This window comes from Solanum lycopersicum, chromosome 12 (genome assembly GCF_036512215.1).
Source record: "Solanum lycopersicum chromosome 12, SLM_r2.1".
Classification (NCBI taxonomy): domain Eukaryota; kingdom Viridiplantae; phylum Streptophyta; class Magnoliopsida; order Solanales; family Solanaceae; genus Solanum; species Solanum lycopersicum.
Window position 1 is genome coordinate 66,672,244 of NC_090811.1, and position 23,703 is coordinate 66,695,946.

At 34.5% G+C, this 23,703-nt stretch overlaps 2 protein-coding genes across 2 annotated transcripts; both read right to left on the bottom strand.

The window, feature by feature from the left end:
- Positions 1-3,593: 3,593 nt before the first annotated feature.
- Positions 3,594-8,170, bottom strand: LOC101249535 (synaptotagmin-1). Its single transcript, XM_004252754.5, has 13 exons — positions 8,035-8,170; positions 7,784-7,907; positions 7,235-7,333; positions 7,081-7,131; positions 6,890-7,013; positions 6,483-6,601; positions 6,261-6,362; positions 6,052-6,126; positions 5,767-5,843; positions 5,428-5,674; positions 4,986-5,336; positions 4,413-4,544; positions 3,594-3,821 (listed from the first exon to the last, which is right to left on the bottom strand). The coding sequence occupies exons 2-13, from the start codon at positions 7,892-7,894 to the stop codon at positions 3,690-3,692; spliced, it is 1,620 nt and encodes a 539-aa protein (XP_004252802.2). The 5' UTR covers positions 7,895-7,907; positions 8,035-8,170; the 3' UTR covers positions 3,594-3,689.
- A 1,114-nt stretch (positions 8,171-9,284) lies between these two features.
- LOC101249253 (vacuolar protein sorting-associated protein 35B) lies at positions 9,285-21,712 on the bottom strand. The gene is made up of 22 exons (XM_004252753.5): positions 21,472-21,712; positions 21,267-21,363; positions 20,303-20,426; positions 19,127-19,312; positions 18,756-18,843; positions 18,505-18,561; positions 18,319-18,408; positions 18,091-18,213; positions 16,437-16,511; positions 16,291-16,350; positions 15,933-16,049; positions 15,372-15,611; positions 15,225-15,290; positions 14,955-15,044; positions 13,829-13,918; positions 13,164-13,253; positions 12,653-12,721; positions 10,732-10,812; positions 10,528-10,635; positions 10,341-10,444; positions 10,055-10,168; positions 9,285-9,970 (listed from the first exon to the last, which is right to left on the bottom strand). The coding sequence occupies exons 1-22, from the start codon at positions 21,565-21,567 to the stop codon at positions 9,760-9,762; spliced, it is 2,376 nt and encodes a 791-aa protein (XP_004252801.1). The 5' UTR covers positions 21,568-21,712; the 3' UTR covers positions 9,285-9,759.
- Between the last annotated feature and the right edge of the window lie 1,991 nt (positions 21,713-23,703).

A 23,703-nucleotide genomic window follows, 5' to 3' on the forward strand; every position in this document is an offset into this window, starting at 1 on the left:
ATCACTCGAACGGATAATTTTAGGATTGTTATTATACAAACCACACAATTAACCAACTAATGTTGTATCCATAAAAATAATTTGTCTATCTTTAGTTTAAGATTATAAGATTTAATTCTTATTTTTTAAAATTTGTATCAAGTCAAAATAATATAAATAAATTAAAACAGAGAAATTAATAGAACCTTGATTATTCAAATCAATGACTTTAGAGTCGTACAAAAAGAACTTCCAAGTGTAGAGGATTTTAATATTATGTCTCCGCATAAACTTGATGTGATCAAACCCTAAATAATTAAAAGAATTTGAATTATGATAAGGTTAAATTAATCATATGTGGTCCAAGTTTAAATATTGAAATGCCCATTTGCCTATCAAAGACTTGCATAAAAAATTCGATTGATGAAAAATATAATAACTTACTTAATTGAATAGAAAAACAAGTTTTATAAGTAATGTTTCAAGGTTATTGTGTAGATAATAAAATTCGTATGGAGAAAATAATAATCAAGAATGGAAAATTATGCAATAATCGTTTTAGTAAAGTGCGAGTGGTACAATCTCTATGGTTCCTCCGAATTCGCCTTTTTGAATATAATTCAAGGGCTCTTAAGCTTGTTCTTGAATTTTGTTCTTGTTCTTGGACTTTAGTTTTGGATTCAAAGGCCATTCAAAGACGCTTTTTCTGCCCAATTTTTTCTTGGACGTCCGTTAAGATGTTATCTATGGAACCATTTGGCTCTGACGATCAAAACGATCAATTTTCAAGTTCAAACGAGCCCCGAAGTAGGGTATATTCCATTTTATCAATTTTAGTGTACTATAATCATGTATTTTTGGTGATATGAAATTTCGACGTCCTTTAAGATGTTATCTATGGAGTTGGTTGGCCCTTACGGCAAAAGAACCATTTTGAAGGTCAAACGAGGCCCAGAGCTGGTGAATCACTCATTTTGTTGATTTTCGTGTGCTATAGTCTATGATCTTTTTTGGTGATTCAAAATTCCAATGTCTTTTTTTCGTAACATTTTTTGTTGGTGTCCTTTACGTCATTTACTATGGAGGCAGTTGTCCCTGACGACCCAAACGACTCATTTTGAACTTCAAAGGAGTCCCATAGTAGGTAAACCCCCCATTTTATCGATTTTCATGTGTTATTAGTCCATAAATTTTCAATGATCCAGAACTCTGACGTCTCTTTTGCCTAAATTTTTAGTGGACATCCTTTAAGACGTTACGTATGGAGCCAGTTGACTTTGACAGCCAAAACAATCCATTATCAAAGTCATGCTTCATACCCCTATTTTGCCGATTTTCATGTACTATAGTCCAAGTATTTTTGGTGATCCGAAATTTTGATGTCTTCTTTGCTCAAATATTTAGTGGACGTCCATTATGATGTTATCTTTAGAGTTAGTTTTGATGGCCAAAACAAACAATTTTGAAGGTCAAGGAGCATGTAAGCCCCTCATTTGTTAATTTTTGTATGCTATAGTCCACAATCTTGTTTGGTGATATAGAAATACAATTTTTTTGCCCAAGTTTTATATGGACGTCCGCTTAGACATTAGCTATGGAGCTAGTTGTCCCTGACGGTCAAAAAGACCCATTTTGAAGGTCAAACAGCCCCGAAGAAGGTAAACCCCCCATTTTATCGATTTTCATGTGCTAAAGTCCATGGATTTGGTGATCTGGAATACTATATTTTCCAAATTTTTCGCGGACGCCTGTTATGACGTTTGCTATGGAGCTAGATGGCTCTGACGGTCAAAATGACTCATTTTCAAGGTCAAACGAGCCCCGAAGCAGGTATACCCATTTTGCTGATTTTGGTGTGATATAGTGTATTGATTTTTGGTGAACCGTATTTCCAATGTATTATTTTTCCAAATATTTTATGGACGTCGTTTAGACGTTTTCTATAGAGTCAGTTGGCCCTTACGACCAAACCTGATGTTTATTAAGGTCAAATGAGTCACGAAGCAAGTGAACCCCTATTTTGCCAATTTTCACGTTTATAATCTATGAATTTTTCGTGATGTAGAGTTCTGATGTCCTTTTTGCCTAAATTTTTCGTGGACGTCCGTTAAGACTTTAGTTATGGAGCTAGTTGGCCTTGACGGTCAAAACGACCTATTTTCAAGGTCACATGAACCACAAAGAAGGTATACCCCATTTTACTAATTTTTGTATACTATAGTTCATGGATTTTTGGTAATTCAAAATTTTGACATCTTTTTTTGCCCAAAGTTTTTGTGGACGTTCCTTAAGACGTTATCTATAGAGCGAGTTGACTTTGATGGTCAAAACGGACCATTTTGAAGATCACCATGGCCAAAAAGGCTCATATTAAAGGTCAAACGAGCCCTAGAGCACGTATACCCCATTTTGCCGATTTTTATGTACTATAGTCCATGGATTTTTGGTGATCCTAAACTCTGACGTCGTTTTTGCCCAAAATTTTTGTGGAAGTGTGCTAGGACATTATCTATGAAATCAATTGGCGTTGATAGCCAAAACAGACCATTTTGAATGTCAAACGACTCCTGGAGCAGGTAAACCCCGTTTTTTGCCGATTTTCGTGTGCTATAGTCAATGATCTTTTTTGGTGAACTAGAATTTCGATGTCCTATATGCCTAATTTTTTTGTGGACGCCTGTTAAGATGTTATCTATGGAGACAATATGCCCTGACAGCCAAAACGATCCATTTTAAGGGTCAAACGAGCGCTGAAGCATGTGAACCCTCTTTTTTATCGATTTTCGTGTACTATAGTCCATGAATTTTTTGGTGATCCAGAATTATGACGTCTTTTTTACTCGAATTTTTCATGAACATCCATTAAGATGTAGCTATAGAGTCAGTTGGCCTTGATGGACAAACGACCCATTTTCAAGGTCAAACGAGCTCTAAAGAAGGTATACCCCACTTTTGCTGATTTTCATGTATTATTATCCATGTATTTTTTGTGATCCAAAATTTTGATGTGTTTTTTTGTCCAATTTTTTTTGGACATCTGTTAAGACGTTATCTATGAAGTCAGTTGTCCCTAGTGACCAAAACACACATTTTTGAAGGTCAAAACGAGCCCCAAAGAAGGTAAATCTCTCATTTTGCTGATTTTCGTGTGCTATAATCTACAATCTTTTTTGGTGATCCGGAATTTCGACATATGTTTTGCCAAAATTTTTTGTGGACGTCCGTTTACACATTAGCTATGAAGCCAGTTGGCCCTGAAGGCCAAAATGATCAATTTTCAAGGTCAAACGAGCCTCAAAATATGTATACCCTATTTTATCGATTTTTATGTACTATAGTCTATGAAATTTTTGGTGATCTAGAATTTCGACGTCTTTAATGCCTAAATATTTTATGGACGGCCTTTAAAATATTATCTATGGAGCCAAATAATATAAGTGTGTCTTTGAGATTTCAGATATAGATTGAGGGGGTACTTGTACATTTTCCTTACATGTTTGCCACAAGAATTTAACCAAAGTAAATTTCATGAATGAATAATGCAAGTAATATTTTGCTTTTCTGAAGAATTAAGCTAGAACACTTAAAATCTATGATTGTATACAAGAAAAATCTACAAATTAAACAAAAATTTTATTAGTGAATTTTCTTCTTAAAATCATCATTTACAAAAAAAACTAAGGATGTATTGTTTGGCAATATATATATCCTCAAGAAGCAGTTCTCCATTGTAACTCAATCTGAAGTCTACCATTTTTTGAGTCAATGAGATGATATCTCTCATTAATTCTCTTGTTATTAATAACATCAGCAAGGTATACATCCACATAACCCAAAGTTTCCTATAAAATAAAAAAGATAGATAAACATATGTTATAACATGTAAATAAAATAAATAGTTTAACTTTTTTGCACTGACAGTATAAAAATTAGCCGACTTGTTGCACTAAGTCAGAGGCGGTCGAATTTTTAGTTTATAGGTTTTGTATCACAATTCTTTTTACTTATTGGGTTTTGAATAAATTATTTAGACATATTCAATTAAAAAAAAAATTAACACATACAATATTTAAGTCAAAATTATTGGATTCTGTCAAATTCATAGCACGATGAAGCCACTAGCTTTTGCTAAGACCCTATATTTCTATTATGAAAGCTATTAGATATGTATAAATGTTTAATTGTGAACACATTAACTAAAACAAGCTATGAATTCGATAACAAATTCAAAACTCATAAATTTCAAATTCTGATTCCGTCTTTAATAGTGTTAGTTACGATTGCTATAAATTTGATGCATATGTTGCTTGGACTCTTCAAACATGTCACCGCACTGGATCTAATCATTAAAAATGCACTACTTTTAGAAGATCCAACATATACCGATAACATATTTGAAGAGTTTGAGTAACATAGTTGAGAGTTAAATGTACCTTGGGATGTCTTAGACCCATTCTTTTAGAAGTACTAACAACTTCTACATGAATCCTATCATTCACTGGTGGCTCCTCAAGCACAAACTGAAACTCTTCTTCCCACCTTGGATCTCTATTTTTCTTTACTACCTGTGGAAGGTTTAGGGGAAAATAAAAAATGGATTAAGGATTAATCAAAGAAAAAATCACATAAAACCAAGAATTATTAAAGAAATTATTCACTTTACGACATGAATAGTTAATTGAGAGACACAAAGTTGGTTAATTGCAATGCAATTAAGTGCTTATAAAAAACATTAAAGTTAGTAGAGCATTGGACACCCCGTGTATATAGCAGGAGCTTAGTGCATCTGACTGTCCTTTTTTATTTTTTTTTATTTTTTTTAGGTTACTTATAACTATGTTTCCTATTGTGCAGCAACAACGACATATTCAGTATAGTCTCACAAGTGGAGTCTGGGATGGGAGGGTTGTGTACGTAGACCTTACCTCTATCTTGGTAGGTAGAGAGACTGTTTCCGATAGACCCTCGACTCAAGAAATGTTTCCTATGTACATGGTAAAAAGTACCTTAGTTCTTTTCTCTTCTCCTCTGAAGAGCATACGAACGGATGGATTCGTGTGGTGCTTCCCTTCGAGATCTTGACCTTCATGTACAATAACTACAAGCAATCCTCCCCCATCGGGTGTTCCATCAGGAGCCTTCTCTACCGTGTTTGATTCATCAGCGCCATTTGCAAGCTCCTCGTCGTTGAAAGCTTTGTACATCACTTCAAGAACAAGCTGTCCTCTTGCCTTTTCGTTTTGAACATCGTCTGGTTTTAAGTTTTTTAGAAGTTCTAGTGTCAATTCTTTTGGTTCATCTGGAATAAGATCTTTCAATGGGACAATGTTCACTCCCATTTTTTCATGTGATCCCACCTAATACAAAAACAACACACACAAACTCTTCGTATTAAAGATATGATCAACAATACAGGATAACTTTGATCGATCAGGAGCAGTGTTGTACCTGGTCCCAGTCGTAAACAGAGAACTTCAAAACTTGAGTTTCTGGATCCTTAACCATGAAACTGAACTCCTCGTTCCATTCGGGGTTCAAGTTTTTGTGTTTTACTGTTGTTTTCTTTGTCGAAGGTTTTTCATTGACAATTTTTAGTTTAACATAAGGGTCTGAGAGCCCCAAAAGATCTGTCTTTTTAAGCTTCATAGCCTTCACAACCGTCACGTTAAGAATTCCAACTGGCCTCTTCATTGCTCTGTACTCGAGAGAACGAGATATAGTTTAGTTATTAAGAAATGATACAGAATTGATCGAACTTCCAAACAAGTTTATCGTAAAAGAACTTACTTTGTAGGATCTAATATTTGGACTTCAAGTGTTTTTGGCCATAGATACATACTCGCAACCTGATCTTTGATAATTTCCTGAAAATTTTAGAAAAGTTTAAGTGATTGAGGGTAAATCCCGCTCCTGTACAATAGCTCTCAAATCACGCAGGAGAGATAAACTGCATTTGGTAAGCCCTGTGTGACGAGCTAGACCTGGAAGGCCAATCCCATGTTGTTGCGGATTAGGGGTTTTTTGAACTTGAGACCTCGATTGTGGAAGATATAGAAGAATAAGGGAACATACTTGAACAAATCTGTATAGGCCGGGAATGGACATTGCATCTGCTCCGAGAAGTTTTAGTCCAAAATCAACATGAGGCTGCAAGTAGATTAGACCAGAGACGGATTCAAGATTTGAACTTGATAGGTTCAACTTTGTGCAAAAGTTCGAGGAACGAGAGTTGACTAGCCCTTTTAGTGATATTGAGTAAGTTTTGGTGAATGAACACTCACCTTCTCCATAAGAGAAATATATATCTTCGCGAAACATGGAAAGGTCGGAACCAGTGGCTTCAAGGTGATTCGAGGTGAAGCAAATATTTGCAAGTCAATCATCTGAAGACAATCTCGAATGTCAGCAGTGAAATGACAGAAAGTTTACTTCTAGAGAATCGGAGACTTTAACATCTCACCTTCTCTGTTGCTTCGCGTATTAGTTATGTTGGGAATAATTACCTGAACAGTGGCTTTCAACCCGAATGCCTTCACTGCAAGAGTGATGTTCGGATTAGCTGCCCACTTAATGACTGGTTCCATTATCAGCTCTTTCTCCTCGGTGATGTACACCTTCATTCCTGGCATAGTTCAACAGATTATTCATACGAAACATGTTATCTTTATGCACGGAAGAATAAGAAGTGTATAAAGTAAGACTCGAGATGATTGACACTAGATCTTAGTCTTAGATAGTCACATTCTTGATTTGATTCTAAGTTACATTGCTCGGATCCTCCAAAAAAAGGTATACAACAGAGTCGTAAAAACAAAGGGGCTGCAATATTTTTGAAGGATCCGAGCAATATAGAATCTAAAAGACCTTTTGACTGCACGCACAAATTAAGTTAAAGATCAAGAAAACGAACCTGGAAATGTAGGTGGCAGGGTGCCTAAGGTAAATGACAGAAAATCTACAGACTCAATTTTGTACTGCGGAATCTGCTCAGCTATGATGGGATCTACGATACCTTTTGCTGTTTTACAAATGGCCTGAAAAATCTCGAGTATCAGTAATTGAAAACGCGTAAACTGAATATCCAAGTAAATTAAATATTACCTTGTCTAAATAAGGCCACATAAGTTCAATCATTTTATTAAACCAATCAAGCTGCACACAAATACAGTTAGAACAAAAAAGTTGTTATGTAACAGTAAAGATCTTCATCTGAAGTTTTTCGCGTAAGTAGATATGATATGATATGATAACATACGCGTTCATAATCTGGATTTTTAACCCAAAGTGGTATCTCGGGGAGTAATCGTTGCAGACTTTCAGTATCTTGCTCTGCCAAGGGCCGAATATCAGGATGCTGAAACAGAGTAAAAGAACCAAATAAGATGATTTTTCGTCTAAAACATAAGGAGATTCAATATTTTACGTATACATAATAACAACAATTATAGTCTGCACAGTGCAATTTTTCGACACTATACATCCATCCCATATATATATATATATATAAAAGAACCAAACAAGATGATTTTTCGTCTTAAACATAGGAGATTCAGTATTTCACATATACATAATAACAACAATTATAGTCTGCACAGTGCAATTGTTCGAAACTATACATCCATACACATATATATATATATATAAAAGAACCAAATAAGATGATTTTTCGTCTAAAACATAGGACATTCAGTATTTGTTATAGTTTGCACAGTGCAATTTTTCGACACTATACATTCATTACATATACATATACATATATATATATACAGAGCGCGGAAATCTCAAGGAGAAAGAAGAAAATGACCTTAACATCAGTTGGTAAAACGTAAATGAATATGAAATAACCGATCACAAGTCCAATAACGATCCCCATTCCAAATCCGAAAAATCCCAATATACTGCTTATGAAACCCATCCTAACAAATTTTCTGCAACAAAAACAAATGAATGAAAGCAAAGGTCACGAGTTCGATCCATAACAAACAACCTCTTTCCAGACTAGACCCTTATAGTCTGACCCTTTAACAAATTACGAGAATGAAATTAAAATCTCACCAATAAAGATCAGAGAAACTGAGGTTGCAAATTTCTAAACATGAAAAATATTACTAACATTATTAGATTCAAAGCAATAAATTAGAAGAAAAAAATAAAATGGACCCATTGAAATGTCAGTGTAGATCACAGATGTAACGGTTTTTAGGAGGGAAAGAGAATTTATTGGTATTCCAAACATGTCGGTAACGCTTTAATTTTTAATTTAATTAATTCCTTATGGACTGAAAATAAAATAAAATAAATTCCATTTGAATAGATTTATGTTTTTTTTCAATAAATGGTGTTGCTATATTTGTCTTAAAAACAATGAATTATTGTGGGATTATGAGTACATGCATATAACTACTTTTTTTAAAAAAATAGATAAATTATTAACCGTAGTATCCATTCGACTTGCACATAACAGAACTTCAACAAAAGGAGAAGAAATTATTTAGTATATCATATATCATGGTTCAGATCCACTTCATCAATTACTAGACTACACACTCTTAGCGGCTCTACTTTTTAAAATGTAAATTTAGATAATTGATTAATTTTAAACAAAATTTAAAAAATAACATATAAATAGGTGTATCGATTTGCTTTTTTTTCTTAACCAAGTTGTAATTAATCAATTGCAAATGAATGTGCAAAAACTTTCACTGATATCACTCGACTATAAGACAAAACGGGTATTTGGCTTGATCTTTCTTCATTCGGCATTTTATGTTCAAAATAAATCATTGGCAATTCCAATGAACGTTGAAATAGCAGCCATGTTTTATCGTAATCGATCGAATTTCTCGAATATTCTTATTGGAGAGACAGGCTGGAATAAATGGCTCAAAATGATATATAATATATAGACTAAAAGCTTATTTGACGATGTTAAATATTCTTACAAAGAAAACCAAAAAGAAAAGCGTAATATATGACTAACTCCTTAAATTTGTCAGAGATATTTTATTTAGAACACTCAAACGACATATTTTATGTAATTAACTTAACAAGTCACTAGAATAATGAAAACACACGACACACAAAAAAAAAAAAAAGTTAGGTATCGAGGTGTTCAATTGGAAAAGGACCTATGTGTAAAAGTTCGGTGTGATCCACCAAAATTTGTGAATAATTTGTTCTAGAGTTGCAACACAATTTGCAAAACTTATTTAAATGAGATCAAAACTTAAATAGTGATAACCATTATATTAAAAAAAAAAAAAAAATTGCCCTAGGGCCTAGTCTCCACTACCAAACAACCAAAATAAAGAAATGAATATCCACTTGAAGATGGAAACAACAGAGAACACTGTGCTTGAACATATACACCAACATGGTAGGCCTTGTTTCAGCTCGAAAATATCTTTTAATGGCCAAAGAAAGAGAAACGAAGATGTTTCATCCATTTCGAAAATTATTAAATACACATTTCTTTTTATATACACTCCACAAACAACTGGCAATTCAGCAATGAGAATTCAAGTGAAACAGGACCAGAAATCACGCATTCTCCCTCCGTTAGGGTAAAGAATAAAAAGGAGAATTTTACATCGAATCACCTTGTAATAAGACTGTAGGAAATTGTAGTATTTATTGTTGATGGAATAATTGATGGGTAGCGGGCACTGCAGAAGACTCATTTGGTAGTTTTAGATCCAGGAAATCCTTCGCTTTCAGGGCTTACGACACAATGTATTCAGCATATCGAATTTGAAAGACACCACAAGAATTATAGAAGTATCACACCTTAATTGGACCGTATTTCTCACCCATTAGTCCTCCTTTTTGTTTCTGAAATTGAATGTAACGCAATGTGCTGGAGAAGAAAGCGTCTGAAGCTTTATCTGGGGTTGTGGTGTCACTCTGCATCTCAGTTTTAATCAACTCTATAAGGCTCTGAATTGCAGAAGATGTTATTTGAGGGTTCCCCTTCTCAAAAAAGTAAAGGTACCTGAGCCCAGAAACGGATTCAATATAATGCCAGAAATCTTGAACCCAAATTTTACTTAAAAACATTGATGTTTTGAATACTAACTTGTTAAGTATTTCAACAAAAAGCGTGACAGGTCCACTGCTACCCCTTGTAACATTTGCTTGTTGTTGTGCTGCATTAGCAATCCGCAACGAACGCTTTAGGCAAAGCAAGACCCTATCATAACCCAAAGACAGCAAATCATATATTTCAGGGTAAGAGAAATACATCAAAAACAAAATGCAAGATTTCAACTCTGAATGATGAAAGCTACGGGGAAGAAAAGTTCAAGCCTTCTTAGAAGATGCATCAATTGAAAATGAGAAATTTGAGGAATACTCTTGACAACCTTTCTCCATCTTTAATACCATCTTGATCGTCAACCCAAAATAGATGTGAACAAGCATAAACTGCTCTACATTGATCAGGTTTCTTTAGGAGTTTTGCTGAATACTATACATTAAAAAAGGTGTTCCCATTGTTAGAAAGCAAATAAAAAGATAGACAGATCAGAAGAGATCAGAGGTAGAAATTACCCCTGTGGCCTTATGAGTTAAGGTATCCCTGTTCTCAACACCAAACACAGTCATCTTTTGAAGAGTTCCGATTATCAAGTGTATTGCAGTCACTTGCGCTTTAGAATCCTAATACCAAATGCAAGAAGTTTAAGTAGAATGAGCAGATGAAAAGGTAAATGAAAGAAGAATATTCAAACACATTGCTTATAGGTGAGCAATTACCGCAACTTCTTCTTCATATAGTACAAAAGCTTGTGTAAAAAATTCATAAGCAATCGGTTCAAGTTCACAATCATTGGCTGCCTGAGGAACAAACGCAAGTTACAGCAATAAAGAAAAAACTAATGGATCGAGTAAATTTCTGTTGCTCACCTACTGATAGTGAAGAGACTTTCACACGACACAAATAAAAAGGATGCACTCGCACACATGAATAGATCACAGGCACTTCTGGAAGGCATATCTTACTGCATCGGAAGACAATTTCCTAGGGCATCCAAAAGATTTCATGCTATGTTTGGAAACTTGAGCCAGTGTTGTGAAAAGCGCGCTTAAAGCGCTTCAAAGCGAGGCAACCCTTGTGCGCTTTTCTATCTTGAGGCGAGGCGATCTGAAAAAAGCTCTCGCTTCAGATGATCTGAAGAAGCGAGAAGCGACCCTAAGGCAAAAGGGCAATAAAGCGCGCTTTTTATTAAAAAAAAAGCGACATTTAGGGTTTTTTTTAAAAAAAATAATCTGAAATATAACCTTCTCTCTCCTCACGACTCTTCTTTCACGACTCTTTCCCTTCTTTCTCTCCTCGCGACTCTTCTTTCACAATACATCTTTCTCTTCTGACGATCTTGATTGAGGCTGCCTCTCTCTTCAACCTCGACCGCGACTGCAGGTAACTTTTTGTTCATCTCTTTTTTAGCTAATGTTTATTAGTTCATCTCTATGAGTTTCTTTTCTCCTGAAATATACAATCTTCGCCTGTGCTTCATCTCTTCATCTCTCTAAGTTTCGACTCTCTAGTTTTTTCTTCTTCTTCTCTTCTTTTCTTCACCTCTGCTGCCTGCTCTGTTTCTAATTACTGACTGCTGCCTCCTCTGTTTTTTTTTTCAAATCTTTTTTTTTTTTTTGTGATCAGTCTAGCAGCCTTGTTGAAGAATAGGAGTTTGAATTTTTGTGATTTAATTATGTTTTTGATTTTTTGCTTTATATGTTATGACTTATGAGTATTTTTGCCTATGTAATTTCTTTCAATCTAAGACTATATTACCTCTATTTAGTTATTTAATATTTTTTTTATTTTTATACTAAATGTCGCTTTTTTTAAAAAAAAGCGCGCGCTTCGCTTCACGCTTCTCGCTTCTGTGAAGCAAGCCCTCGTCGCTTTTTTCCGCTTCTCGCTTCCCAAAACACTGACATGAGCTGATCCCGAGGGCATAAGTGAAGTTTTAAAAAGGACATAAGAGAGATATGAAAATAGGTCTATCCATCAACAACTTTAGTTCTAAATATACTCCTGAGCTTTTGGCCAAGATTGTCTTGATCTTTCAATCACCTCCAATCCTCCCAGTGAAGGAGTGAGGTTGTTGAGCCTAAAAGCTGATAATCATCTTAGGGCATAATTTAGGATTTTGTGGAGATATGTTTTGATAAGTAAAAGAATAGAATAGCTCCTTAATATGCCTAAGGAGATATTCCATTACATAGAATTAGCTATTTGTGTGTTGGATGTCTGAAAAATCTTGTTAATGTTGGACAGATACTAAAATTGGAAGAGTCTTTCATTTGAGTCTAAGCTCAGTCATTGAAGGCGAATTGAAAGGTTTATCTTTTAGATTTTCACAAACCTTCATTTCTGTTGGGTAAACTATTCATCTAGTTTGGTATCTGTTATTCGTTACACATATTTTCGACTTACAATAGTGAAATTCAGAGCACAACCTACCCATCTTTTAAGAATATATAGAGGCTGAGAGTTTGTAAAAGTTTGTGTTTTTTAATTGCTTTCTAATTTGTACTGGACATCAACAGTAAATCGATGGAATAAAAAAATCTACATTATTAGGAAATAGTTTACTAATTGGCTTCTTAAAGGGGGTTTTAACATAATGCACAGCATCTCCACGGAAAAAAAATAAATTTAACCGTTCACCTCTGCACACTGCAAGTACAACCGCAATGCCAATTCTGGCGATGGAACTGATGAAAGAGCCTCGATAGTCTGCAACATGATTAGCTCAATCAGCAAACAGAAGCACACAAGGGCTTATCTGATACTTAATAGACAAATGACAGGAATCAAATGGAGGTAATCATATCCTAATATCATGAATGAAACTGAACACACCACAAACCAGTGTGCTCAAAAGATCAAGAAAGTTAAACCCTGAAGATCACCAATATGGAGGAGTGAGTGAAGATGATACTACAAGTCTGCACTCATGACTTAATATATCTTCTCTCAGAAGACAAAAAGAAAAGAAAAAAGCACTCCAATAGTATCTCACCAGTACAGAGATCATCAAGGAGAGGACTTTTTGTTTCACATCTCATAACCATGGTGAGAAATAAAATCAACAAATCAAAATCAAAGGGTACAAAAGAATATCACACACTGATTTTAACGACAATTACAAGACACCATATCCAAAAGCTGATATTACCTCATTCAATAACTTAAAAATTTTCTTTGGTGTAGCTGGAACCTCTTCTCCCGCCACATCTCCATCCTGACCTTGTAATCTCCTAACCAACTTCCATTTGATTGAGAAAGTATTTCAGAATTATGAATCCTGAAATTTCAGGAGAGGTGGAAAGAAGAAAATAGCATGGTACAAATTTTACTTAAGCATTTGAAATATTAAACTATATGTGAAGTCTCCAGATTCCATTACAGGTATAAGGTTTGTAGAAAAAGCCATTATCTTTCATAAGGAATAAATAGACTAAAAGAACTTCAGAACTCACGGACTGGAGGGGAACGGGCCAATGATCAGTATCCTGCTTCAGTCATACATCTTGCACATTCTATAAAGTTCTTACAGATTCAATGTCTCCATCGAACTCCAATATGTAGAGAATTTTTTTTGAAAGTATGCTGTATGACAGGATGATAGAGAGAGAGAGAGAAGAGGATACTGGCCAATGGATACTAATTGCTATAGAGTTGTGTCAGAATGTCATGGGATTCTACTCATTACCTTTTTCCTTATAGAGTTAATGTCAAAAGGTCATGGGATTCTACTAAGTGCAACTAAGTAAAGACATCAGCATGATAAATAACAACCAAAAGGGGAGAGGGAGCGCATTAGTACTGAAAATAACAAACCTTCAGTGCAGAAAAGGATAGAGGAGGAACTGTAAAAGTTAGGCGCTTTGGACCTCCAGCCATTATATGCTTCCTAACAGTGCATATTATCTGATTTGCAACAACAAAGAGTTAAAAACATTATGGGCATAACTTTGGGGTATTCAAACTATACTTTTTTATTAAATCAATTTGTTGACCATTATTGGTGTTCGGTTATTATATGAGAAGATCACTTCAAGAATCGATAACCACGTAGTATTAGTATGATGAACTGACTGTTATCTAAGGAGCTGAGTAGAAGCACAATCAATAGTGCTAAGTATGAACCAACAAACTCTACTTGTGAACCTCAAGCAAATCCATGTTCTCCAAACTGTTTGTCCTTGATCCTACTATGTCGAGTATTCTATCTAATCAAGCTGGAACAAATCGAAGTACCCCACAGCACCAATAATTTCCATTGTCATATCCTTTCCGAACTCAAAACATATACCATGATAGCATTCTCTTATCAAACACCACTAGTCCAGTACCATAATCATGCCAGTCTGGTTTTTCGAATATTAAAAGAAGAAAAGAAATGTGAAAACTGTGTATTGTTATATACAATGGAAGATAGGCTTTTTTTTTTTAAAAAAAAGAAGAGTAAGTAGATTTTTAAAATGAAAGTTCATGGTGGAACTATCTTAATTACACCGATTCTTTTACCATTTGATGAAAGGTATAGCCCTTCTAACATTTCCTCTCAACTCAAGCTTCCATCAACCTTCAGCATGTTCCCATCCATCTAGAGTAAAAGGAATATTTTGTAGACAAATGAATAACATCAAGTGGCATATCGCAAAACACACTCTTCTTTCAATACTGACTGTTCAATTTCTTTATTGAAATCAAACAACATACAATTTTATTAGTGTTACTCTAATGGCGATAAAGGCAGCATTCAGATAGTATACCACAAGCAAATAACTCGGTTTATTAGATCATTTATAAAATTAAAAAAGAACTAAATGAAGCAATGATCGTAGTGTTGACTCCAAAAATAAATAAATGAAGCACCAATCTTTAAGAGGTCTGCAAGTGCAAATACCTAAAGGTGATCAATAATAATTTCTTATACAAACATCTCCAATAAATCAATTACCTTTAACATTTCCTCAGGCTCATCGTTGTACAGCACGTGTATAAGCCGAGCAACAGAATTCTGTTCCTCCTTGAAATCCTCCTCATCAAGCTTTTGGCCAAAACCACAACAAAAAGGAAAAGAAGTCATTCAACTGGTAGAAACTATCCGGAATCACATATTTGAGTACTGAATAAAAGTCAAAGAAAAAGGAAGTCATCAATAGTGCCAGAACATAATATAACAAATTCAGGAATTGAAGTAATCAAAATTAATAATTTATCTGTAAACCTCATCCGTAGCAGTTCCATCCAATTCCTTGATCAGCCCTTTTATCAATTCAAACAAAACCTCAACCTGGAAAATAATGTAAATCAATTGAAGGAAGAATTAAATTATTCGAACTAGTGATCAATCACAACAGATCACGGATTATACCTTGTCAGCAGTTGATACACAGGTATCATTCTTCATGATGCTCTCAATGATTATTGTTGCCATGATCTTGTTTGTTCCAGCATCAAGGTGATCCATGACACGTGGATAATTTGAAAGAGTTAGAACTGTTACAATGTCAGTGTATTTCTCCAAGGGTGCACTCAGGAGAGCGACAACTTGTTTTGTCGCTTTACTATCCTCAAGCTTGGATTTACCAGAAAGTTTCTTGACACATGCTCCCTACCAACAATCAGCAAAGCAAATCAAGAGAAATGTCATCGGATACATCTTCCCTCTTTAGCTAACGACTCTGCTGGGATTTGCTAGCCTGTTTAACACTCCTACCAACCACTAAGAATCCATGCTAATACAGAAATTGATCAAAGAAACAACCTGTCTTAGAATCCATGCCCACACAGAAATTGATCAAAGAGACAACTATCCTCTTACCAAAAACAGTGAACACAGTTTACGCATCAACTGGCTACATAGAGCTTATAGAATAAAGACAGCAATTTCTGTGTTACAACCTATTTCGTTACCAAATTGACAAGTACATACCAGTATCTGATCCACGTAGTCTAGTCGATCAGGATGAACACGGAGAGTGAAGGTCAGAAGAGATACATACAAAGAAATGGCTCCAACAACTGGCATATCAACTTGTGCTTCAATGACCTGCATATAAAGGAACCAATTGAATATTTAGAAGGCTAACATCAGGTGCTCTAAATCATAAATCCTGCTAAAAACTGAAGTTTGTTCATAAATAAGAGTCCAATTACAAGTTACAAACTAGATAATCCAAATATATGCCTGGAACAGTGTATTGCACTTTAAAAGTACATCCCCTAGAAACTCTAAGTACGCCACCTAGTAAATTTTGTTCTGGAATCAGACATAAAACATCAGGATTTACCTTCCCGATGGCACTGCTTAGCTTGGCAAATGCTTCAACTTGAAGAAAGTCAGGTAACACCTAAATAATCAAAACAATTACAGCTATATAGGATAAGAAATCAAGAAAATCTCAAGTCAGAAGCCATTAAACAGTTATTTACTTACTTCAGGACTTGAATCAGCATAGTTCGACAATCTCTCCATCAACCGTGACAGCACAGTCTTAACGTCAACAGCAGGCTAAATAAAGAAAATGAAAAAAAAGAGTATATTTTCAATTTTCTCATGGAACTTAATATAGTAACATAATGCCTCTATTCTGGATAGCTCTTCTCTTGTTTGGCAGATGGGATAACATGTTGAGCAAGGAGCAGATAGCATATAAGTATCCACATGCTTCTACAACATCAATCACCATAAGATTTGAACAAATTTTTTAAACTACAAGTTTAAGCTCCATACTTAAAGAACACTCCAAACGTAGTAGATCACAGAAACACTAATTGTACATCCACACATTCTCATCCAAGAAGAAAAAGTTAGGCGGGAAACTACAGCAATATGCCAACATAATACAGTTATTCCAGTTAATCTAGTGAATGGGAAACTTATCAAGTTCACTTAACACAGAGGAAAAGAAGCGGGAAAAAACCCTACTCTCTCCCTCCCCTTCCCCTGCCCTCTCAAGACAAATGAGAGCACCTGGAAAACATTAAATAAAAAAACAAGTTTGAGCCACTAGCATTCACCAGGTATATGATCTTATTCTTCTTCACAACAGGAAAAGATCTGGAAGGCAGTCGAATAGGCTGTCTATTTCTGTGTTTCTTTTTTCATTTCCTCTTTGTTTGGAAAAGGTAATACTTGTATCTATAAACAGCACAACGTTAGTGCTGGAATTTCCTTTAGTTAGATATGTTTTAGAAGGCAAAAGTATGGAAGAGGTCAGAGTTCCTGCTCAAGCTTGTTGGATGGTTAGAAAGGTTCTGGGGGCAAAAGAGATGTTGCATATATTCCATAATGAAGCTGCATGGAATAAAAGTATGAATAAAAGTATGATCAGACAAGCTTATAAACAAATACTTGGCAGTTACCCGAAGGTAGAATGGAGAAATCCTATTTGTTCTAACTCAGCAAGGCCAAAAGCAATCTTTACACTATGGCTGCAGGCTCAAAATAGGCTCCTCACAAAAGATAGAATACTGAAATGGAAAATGCAAGTGGAACCTGTAAGTGTTATGTGTAAGCAAGAAGAAGAAAAAAGAGATCATTTGTTTTATGATTGTATATTTGCTCGCACGCTGTGGAGGAGGCTACTGCAATGGATAAATCAAAATTCTACTAGTTGTGCTATTGTTAGTCAACAATGGATTATAGTAAAGTATAAAGGTAAAAAGCCCCAAGCACAAGCATTGATTTGTGCAGAGTATATATATGCACTATGGAGGGAGAGGATTTGAGAAGCAAGAACCACAATGGAGAATATAGCCAGAAGAATAGCATGTGTATGTTGTGTTGGAGCTAATATAGCAGTCAGACTTTTCTTAGATAAATGTAGTTTTTAGAATGTGTTACTGTTTTGTCATCTGTTTAGTGAGATAGCTAGTAGAGTGTTGCTGGCTTAGCTTTGTAATTACTATTTTGGTAATTAATAAAATTTCTAATTACCCAAAAAAAAAAAAGATATGTTTAAGATATACAGTTTACATTTGAGAAAAGGAGGATATGAAGATGGAAGGAAGAGGAGTAGACAAAGGACACGACAAACAAACTTATCCTGCCAAAGAAGTTGGGTACTCGTATGTTTTTTATTACTTACTTGGAGTTGCGGACAAGCACCCAATAAAGTCTCAAGTGTCTGCAAGTGGTACTCATCTGGAAAGACCTGAATTATGCAGTCCATCAAATAATATTGGGCAATCTCATCCTTACAATTGACAACCTGTGGAAACATTTAGCTGCATCTTCAGAGATGGGATAATTGCTACAAACAAATGAGAGTCTTATATTCCATATCCAGAAAAGGGTTTATCATGTTGATATTTACCTGCTCCAATACTCTGGGCAGAACCACATCCTTGTACATTTCAAGATCAACACCCTCTATCTGACTAAGAACGTGCAAATTCTTCCCGACCTAAAATATGACAGGTACAGCTGAATAACGTATTTCCGAACCAAGCCATAAGGCTCTTGCAAGAAGAATATAAATTATTTGAGCAATTGATATTACAAGATCGCGAAGCTCGCTCCTTTCTTTATCCAGCTTCTCTTTCAACCTGACAGGTTCCTGCAGACCATAAAGCGCGAAGAATGCCTCAACTCAGGATCACCAAAGCAAATGAATGTATCACAAGCACTATAACACCTGCATGGCCAAAACATGCCTTCATGACTCATTTTACCTTCCTGGCATGCAAATGCACAGATGCCATGCAAGTCCAAACTAAAAGCAAAGTAAAAGTTAAGAAGATCCTAACTTACATTATGCTGCATTCTAACCCAAAGCTTATTCATCTCTGTGAAGTTCTGCAGCACAAAATCTACAGCATCCATGACAGTATCACCTTCTCTGCATAAAGAACAGGGTGAAGCATCTCAGAAGATCATCACCCTAGTTCAAACTAGAAAACAAAAAGAAAATACTTAATTGGACAAAAGACGGGGATCTACAGATGGATACAACACATTGAGTCTCCCTGTATACTTAAACAGGAACATAAAAACATATAATGACTAATGTGCGTGCAGCTCTTTGTGTGTGTGTTTCAAGTAAGTGAATAAAAATGTTCTTATGCAGAACTATAAGTGCAACTTAATCATCATGTAATTCAAGTAGTAATCAATAGCTATACCCTTCATACTCAGAACCAAGGTCGGGCAATTTATCTCTGCTAATTTGAGCAAGATAACTCCTTAAGAAGAGCCCACGTGTAGGATGCTGAATACCACGACACATTTCAACAAGATCCTTGAGAATATCCTTAGCAGGAGCCTCTTTTGATTTTATGTAAACAGATCCTACTGTACATAGGAGATACCTGAAATATTACATGATAAACATCCATCAGACATCTGATTCTTCAGGAAAAGCAAGGGCTTACAAGAAAGAGAGATGACAATAATACACAGGAAACAAAGATCAAGGTCAAGATAAATCGTTCGACTCAAAAGACAGAAGTTTTGATAGAAGTTTACGATGCCCTAGACTGACCATGCAGAGTGCTTTCGAGAAAATTAAGACCTATCTTTTTTATTCGCCGGTTTTGGTACTTTTTTTTAATTAAGGTTCCTCTCGAGAGCATACTTTTCTGTCATCTATGCATGCAATAGACTCAGTTTTTGCTACTTACATGAAGGACACCCTCTTTCATGGGAACTAAAGGTACTTAAGAAAGTAGCCTCACAACTTCTCTTGGGAAAAATCTCTGGCTTCTCTGGTAAGCATTTCTCCTTTTTCTTTGTTTTTGAAGGTGAGTATAAAATATTTTTTATCTTAAAAAAAAAATCTATTGGAGCCTATCTCCTTTTTATTGAAGTTGACCATAGTGAGTAAAGCACCCATGGAGGCGGACGTGAACCCAACAACTTTACATAATTAAGTATTAAGAAATCCACTAAATGTCTATGAATATTTGATTAATGATTATTAACTTAAGGTCATTGAAGGAACCCATATAAACTTCCAATTCTGGATCCATCTCTGTGCACACAATATTCCTATCTGGCACTACCGTCATGCATAGTTGGAGGCTATCAACTCTATGAGAAACTGAAGATTCTCAATAATACTAAGTACACCAGCAAAAAGAAAAACACATGAAAGAAGACCAAATTTGAAGCTATCACATTAAATTTCAAGTGGAGCATAAAAATCATATTTGGATAACCAAATTTACTTCTTAACTACATTAACTAATTTGCTTGATTCTAAGATACTAGTAATTACTAAACAATATAAGTAGCCAATTAACACACAACGAAGCCTGACAACTGAGAATTTTAACACATGAACTTAATGTGAGACTTACAATCGAGGCAATATATTTCCAGCATGTTGAACAAGCTCATATAAGTCAATAACTGAACAACCATGTCTATCTTCTTCTCTGAAGAACATCTCCAGCTTCCTCAATTCATCAAATGCTCGCATATCTACCACAAAGAGCACAAAAACCTGAGAACAAACATGACATAACAAACAAAGACACTTCCTTTATTCCAAGATGTTTGGCCATCTTGCTTTCCGACATTTAAACTACGTAAAGTCGTAAACTAACCGACATTTTAGTTTTCTCGCCATCTTGATACAGCGAGAATTGCAACTTAGAGCGATTTTTCTTATAGTACCAAATATCAAAGTTTTTATTTATTTTCAACATAAATGAACTAATCCAAACCAATCTACCTCCGTAAGTTAGTCAAACTAACTTTCGTAAGTGAAAAGTGCTACTTATCGTACTTCTCAAGTAGTTTCTAGATATTTAAATTAAAACATTTTTTAAGAAAATCAATTAGCTTTGATCAATTTGGCTTCAAAAATCTATAATTTAATTTTTAAAAACTCAATTACTATAGTCCTATTTAGCTAAAAAGTTAGTAGATTTAACTCTCAATGAGCAAAACTCCAAAAAAAATAGAATGAAAGAGTACAAATCAATAAAATCAGCAACCAAAAAGAAGAATTAATATGATCTGATTTAGCTCGAAAGTTAGTCGAATTAACTTTCATATGTGAAAAGTGCAACTTATCGTACTTCTCGAGTAATTAGTCCTATTTAGCTAGAAAGTTAGTAAATTCGACTCTCCATAAGCAAAATTGTCACACAAATTACAGTGATAGAGTACAAATCAACAAATTAGTACAATACGAGTTAATATGATCTGATTTAGCTCAAAAGTTAGCCAAATTTATTTTTTCTCCAGCAAAAACTTTCTAACAAACTGGAAATAGAAAAATTTAATCAAAAAACATATGTTGACTAGAAAATTTACAAAGCTCGTAGTATTTGTGCGGCGAAAGTTTTGAAGTCCGAAGCTCAGACAGCAACAAAGCAGAATACTTCAACGCTTCTCTGAGATTATCCGAATCCTGAAAAATCAAATCAAAATCGATAATTATCAAATTTTATTGAGAAGTTTAGGGTTTTTGGATTCAAATTCAATGAAATTTGATTTTGAACAAGAACAAAATTGTTACCAATGCACGAGACATGTAAAATGCGTTGTGTTGAATAGCTGCGATTCCTTCTGCTAGCCATTTCTCTTCGTCTTCCATGCCTTCTGTTGCTAACATTTTTTTGCTTTTTTTTTCTCTGTTCTTCGTCTTCTTCTTCTTTGTTGTTGTTCGTCTTCAGTTTGGGTTACAAACGTGATTTTGATTACCTGACAACTCAGCGACCCGAATGGGTTTTACCCAAAACCCGTATCACTCCCCAAAAAAAATTGTCTTTTCGAATTATATAATTGTCAAAAATATATATGAACTAAGCTAGCGTTTGGTTATAGGTTTCTAAATATTCTTGACAAATATTATCTGAGTGAAATTTCACCATGTGTTTGGCTATAGTATTTGTGATATATATTTTCACTATTTTAGAAAAATATGATTTATACCCTAAATTTTAAAAATATTAAAACTAACGATAAGTTTGTATTACAAGTCAACTGAATATTTTGTTACAACAATAACAAATAGTATCATGACACTAGAGCAATGTGATAATTTGGAGTGAGTGCAACAAGCACCATTCCATACATCGTGAAGTATGACAAAGCACATGACTTTGTTATTCAGAGCCGATTGTTCATCATTTTCATCAATAATCATATCATTATTTAACATTCAGCGAATATTTCATCACTACTTTGGTGTTAACGTAAAATATTATGTAATACAACGCAAGCAACAATTGTAGATGGTGTTTTTGTAAAAAATAAAAGTTTGAAGTAAAATTTCAATTTTTAAAAGATCTCAAAAAATGAGATTTGACCCAAATACTAGAAAAACTAGTATTTGGGAAATTGGGATATTTGCTAAATAATAACAAAGTGTATAAAAAAAGACTATTTGTCAAATTTTTTCCCAAATATTATTCGAAAAATCTATGATCAAACGGGCCCTAAATATTGCGAACATCTCTTTCTTCATCTTCTTACCTATCATTTGTCTCAATCATGACATCTATATCTCCGACTCAAAAGAAGAGAGTTTAGAATTTGAAGGATATCAATGTATCAGTTAATAAAGTCGGTAAATAAAAAATTTAATGATCAAATAAGTCAAGAAGCATTTGTAGACAAGCGTTTGGTCTAGTTAGCATGTATGTGTGCTTCGCTAACCATTGAGTGACAGTTTAAGTAAAAAAGTGATACTCAAATAACTCAAATACGAAACTAAAAAATAAATAAATAATTTAGGCATATTTTCAACCCTTTTAATTTTGTTATTTTCCTATACAAGGCTCTCTTGATTTTTATGGGGACATGATAAAGGGGGGCTATTTATGTCCTTTTAGTAATTATTGAGATACTTTGGCCGTATATTAAAAAGTTTCTGAATAGTGCTAAAACTTAAATAGTGTTATTAAAATTGGCTATCCTTGCACTTTGTCCTTAAAGGTAAAGTCTCAAGTTCAATATTTTCAATTGAGCCCAACTTAAATTTGGACTGAAATAATCTCTATCATATTCGTGTCGAGATGATGTGAGTGTGAGATTTGTATCGGATATGGTCAATTGACTTTAGTTACTTCGATCAAGAATAACAGAGAAATTCGGAACAAATACAAAGATTTATATTATAAAAAGAAAAACTTAGGTGAAATGAAATACACTCGATAAAAATTTCTATACCAATTTTTTTTGCTTTTATCTACTTAATGAATTTTCCTCTTGTTCATTTTTTTCCTCCTCGATATTCAAATGTGTCATCTTTACGCATGGGTAATGATATCATTTCAATTTTAGCAGATGTTCTCGAAGGAACAAAATAAAACGCAAACGCCAAAAACTAAATCTATGCGCAGTGTAGTATTATGACTGCACAAAAATAAACATATAATTTTTAGATGATAGAATTATTTTTAGCTGAATCCTTGCGTCCATACCCCTACCACAAAATCTTAAAATTTAAATCACATCGGCCTCTAAATTTACATATGTATGAGACACTCGTATCCCAATCCGAGCAACTTAAATGAGCTAATAGATGATAGCTATTTAACAAATATTATTCTATATGTATGTACCATATTGGGTTGGATTATTTCAAATTAGTCCAAGCTTCTATAATGTTCAATTTTTCCAAAGAAATCAACCAAATGTCACACATTACTGGTGTGAATTAAACTCAAAGGTCTAAACTCTAAAAACAAACTCATCTAAGAATACCTTACAAGTTGTTCACCAAACCACTTCCATTTCAAGCTTT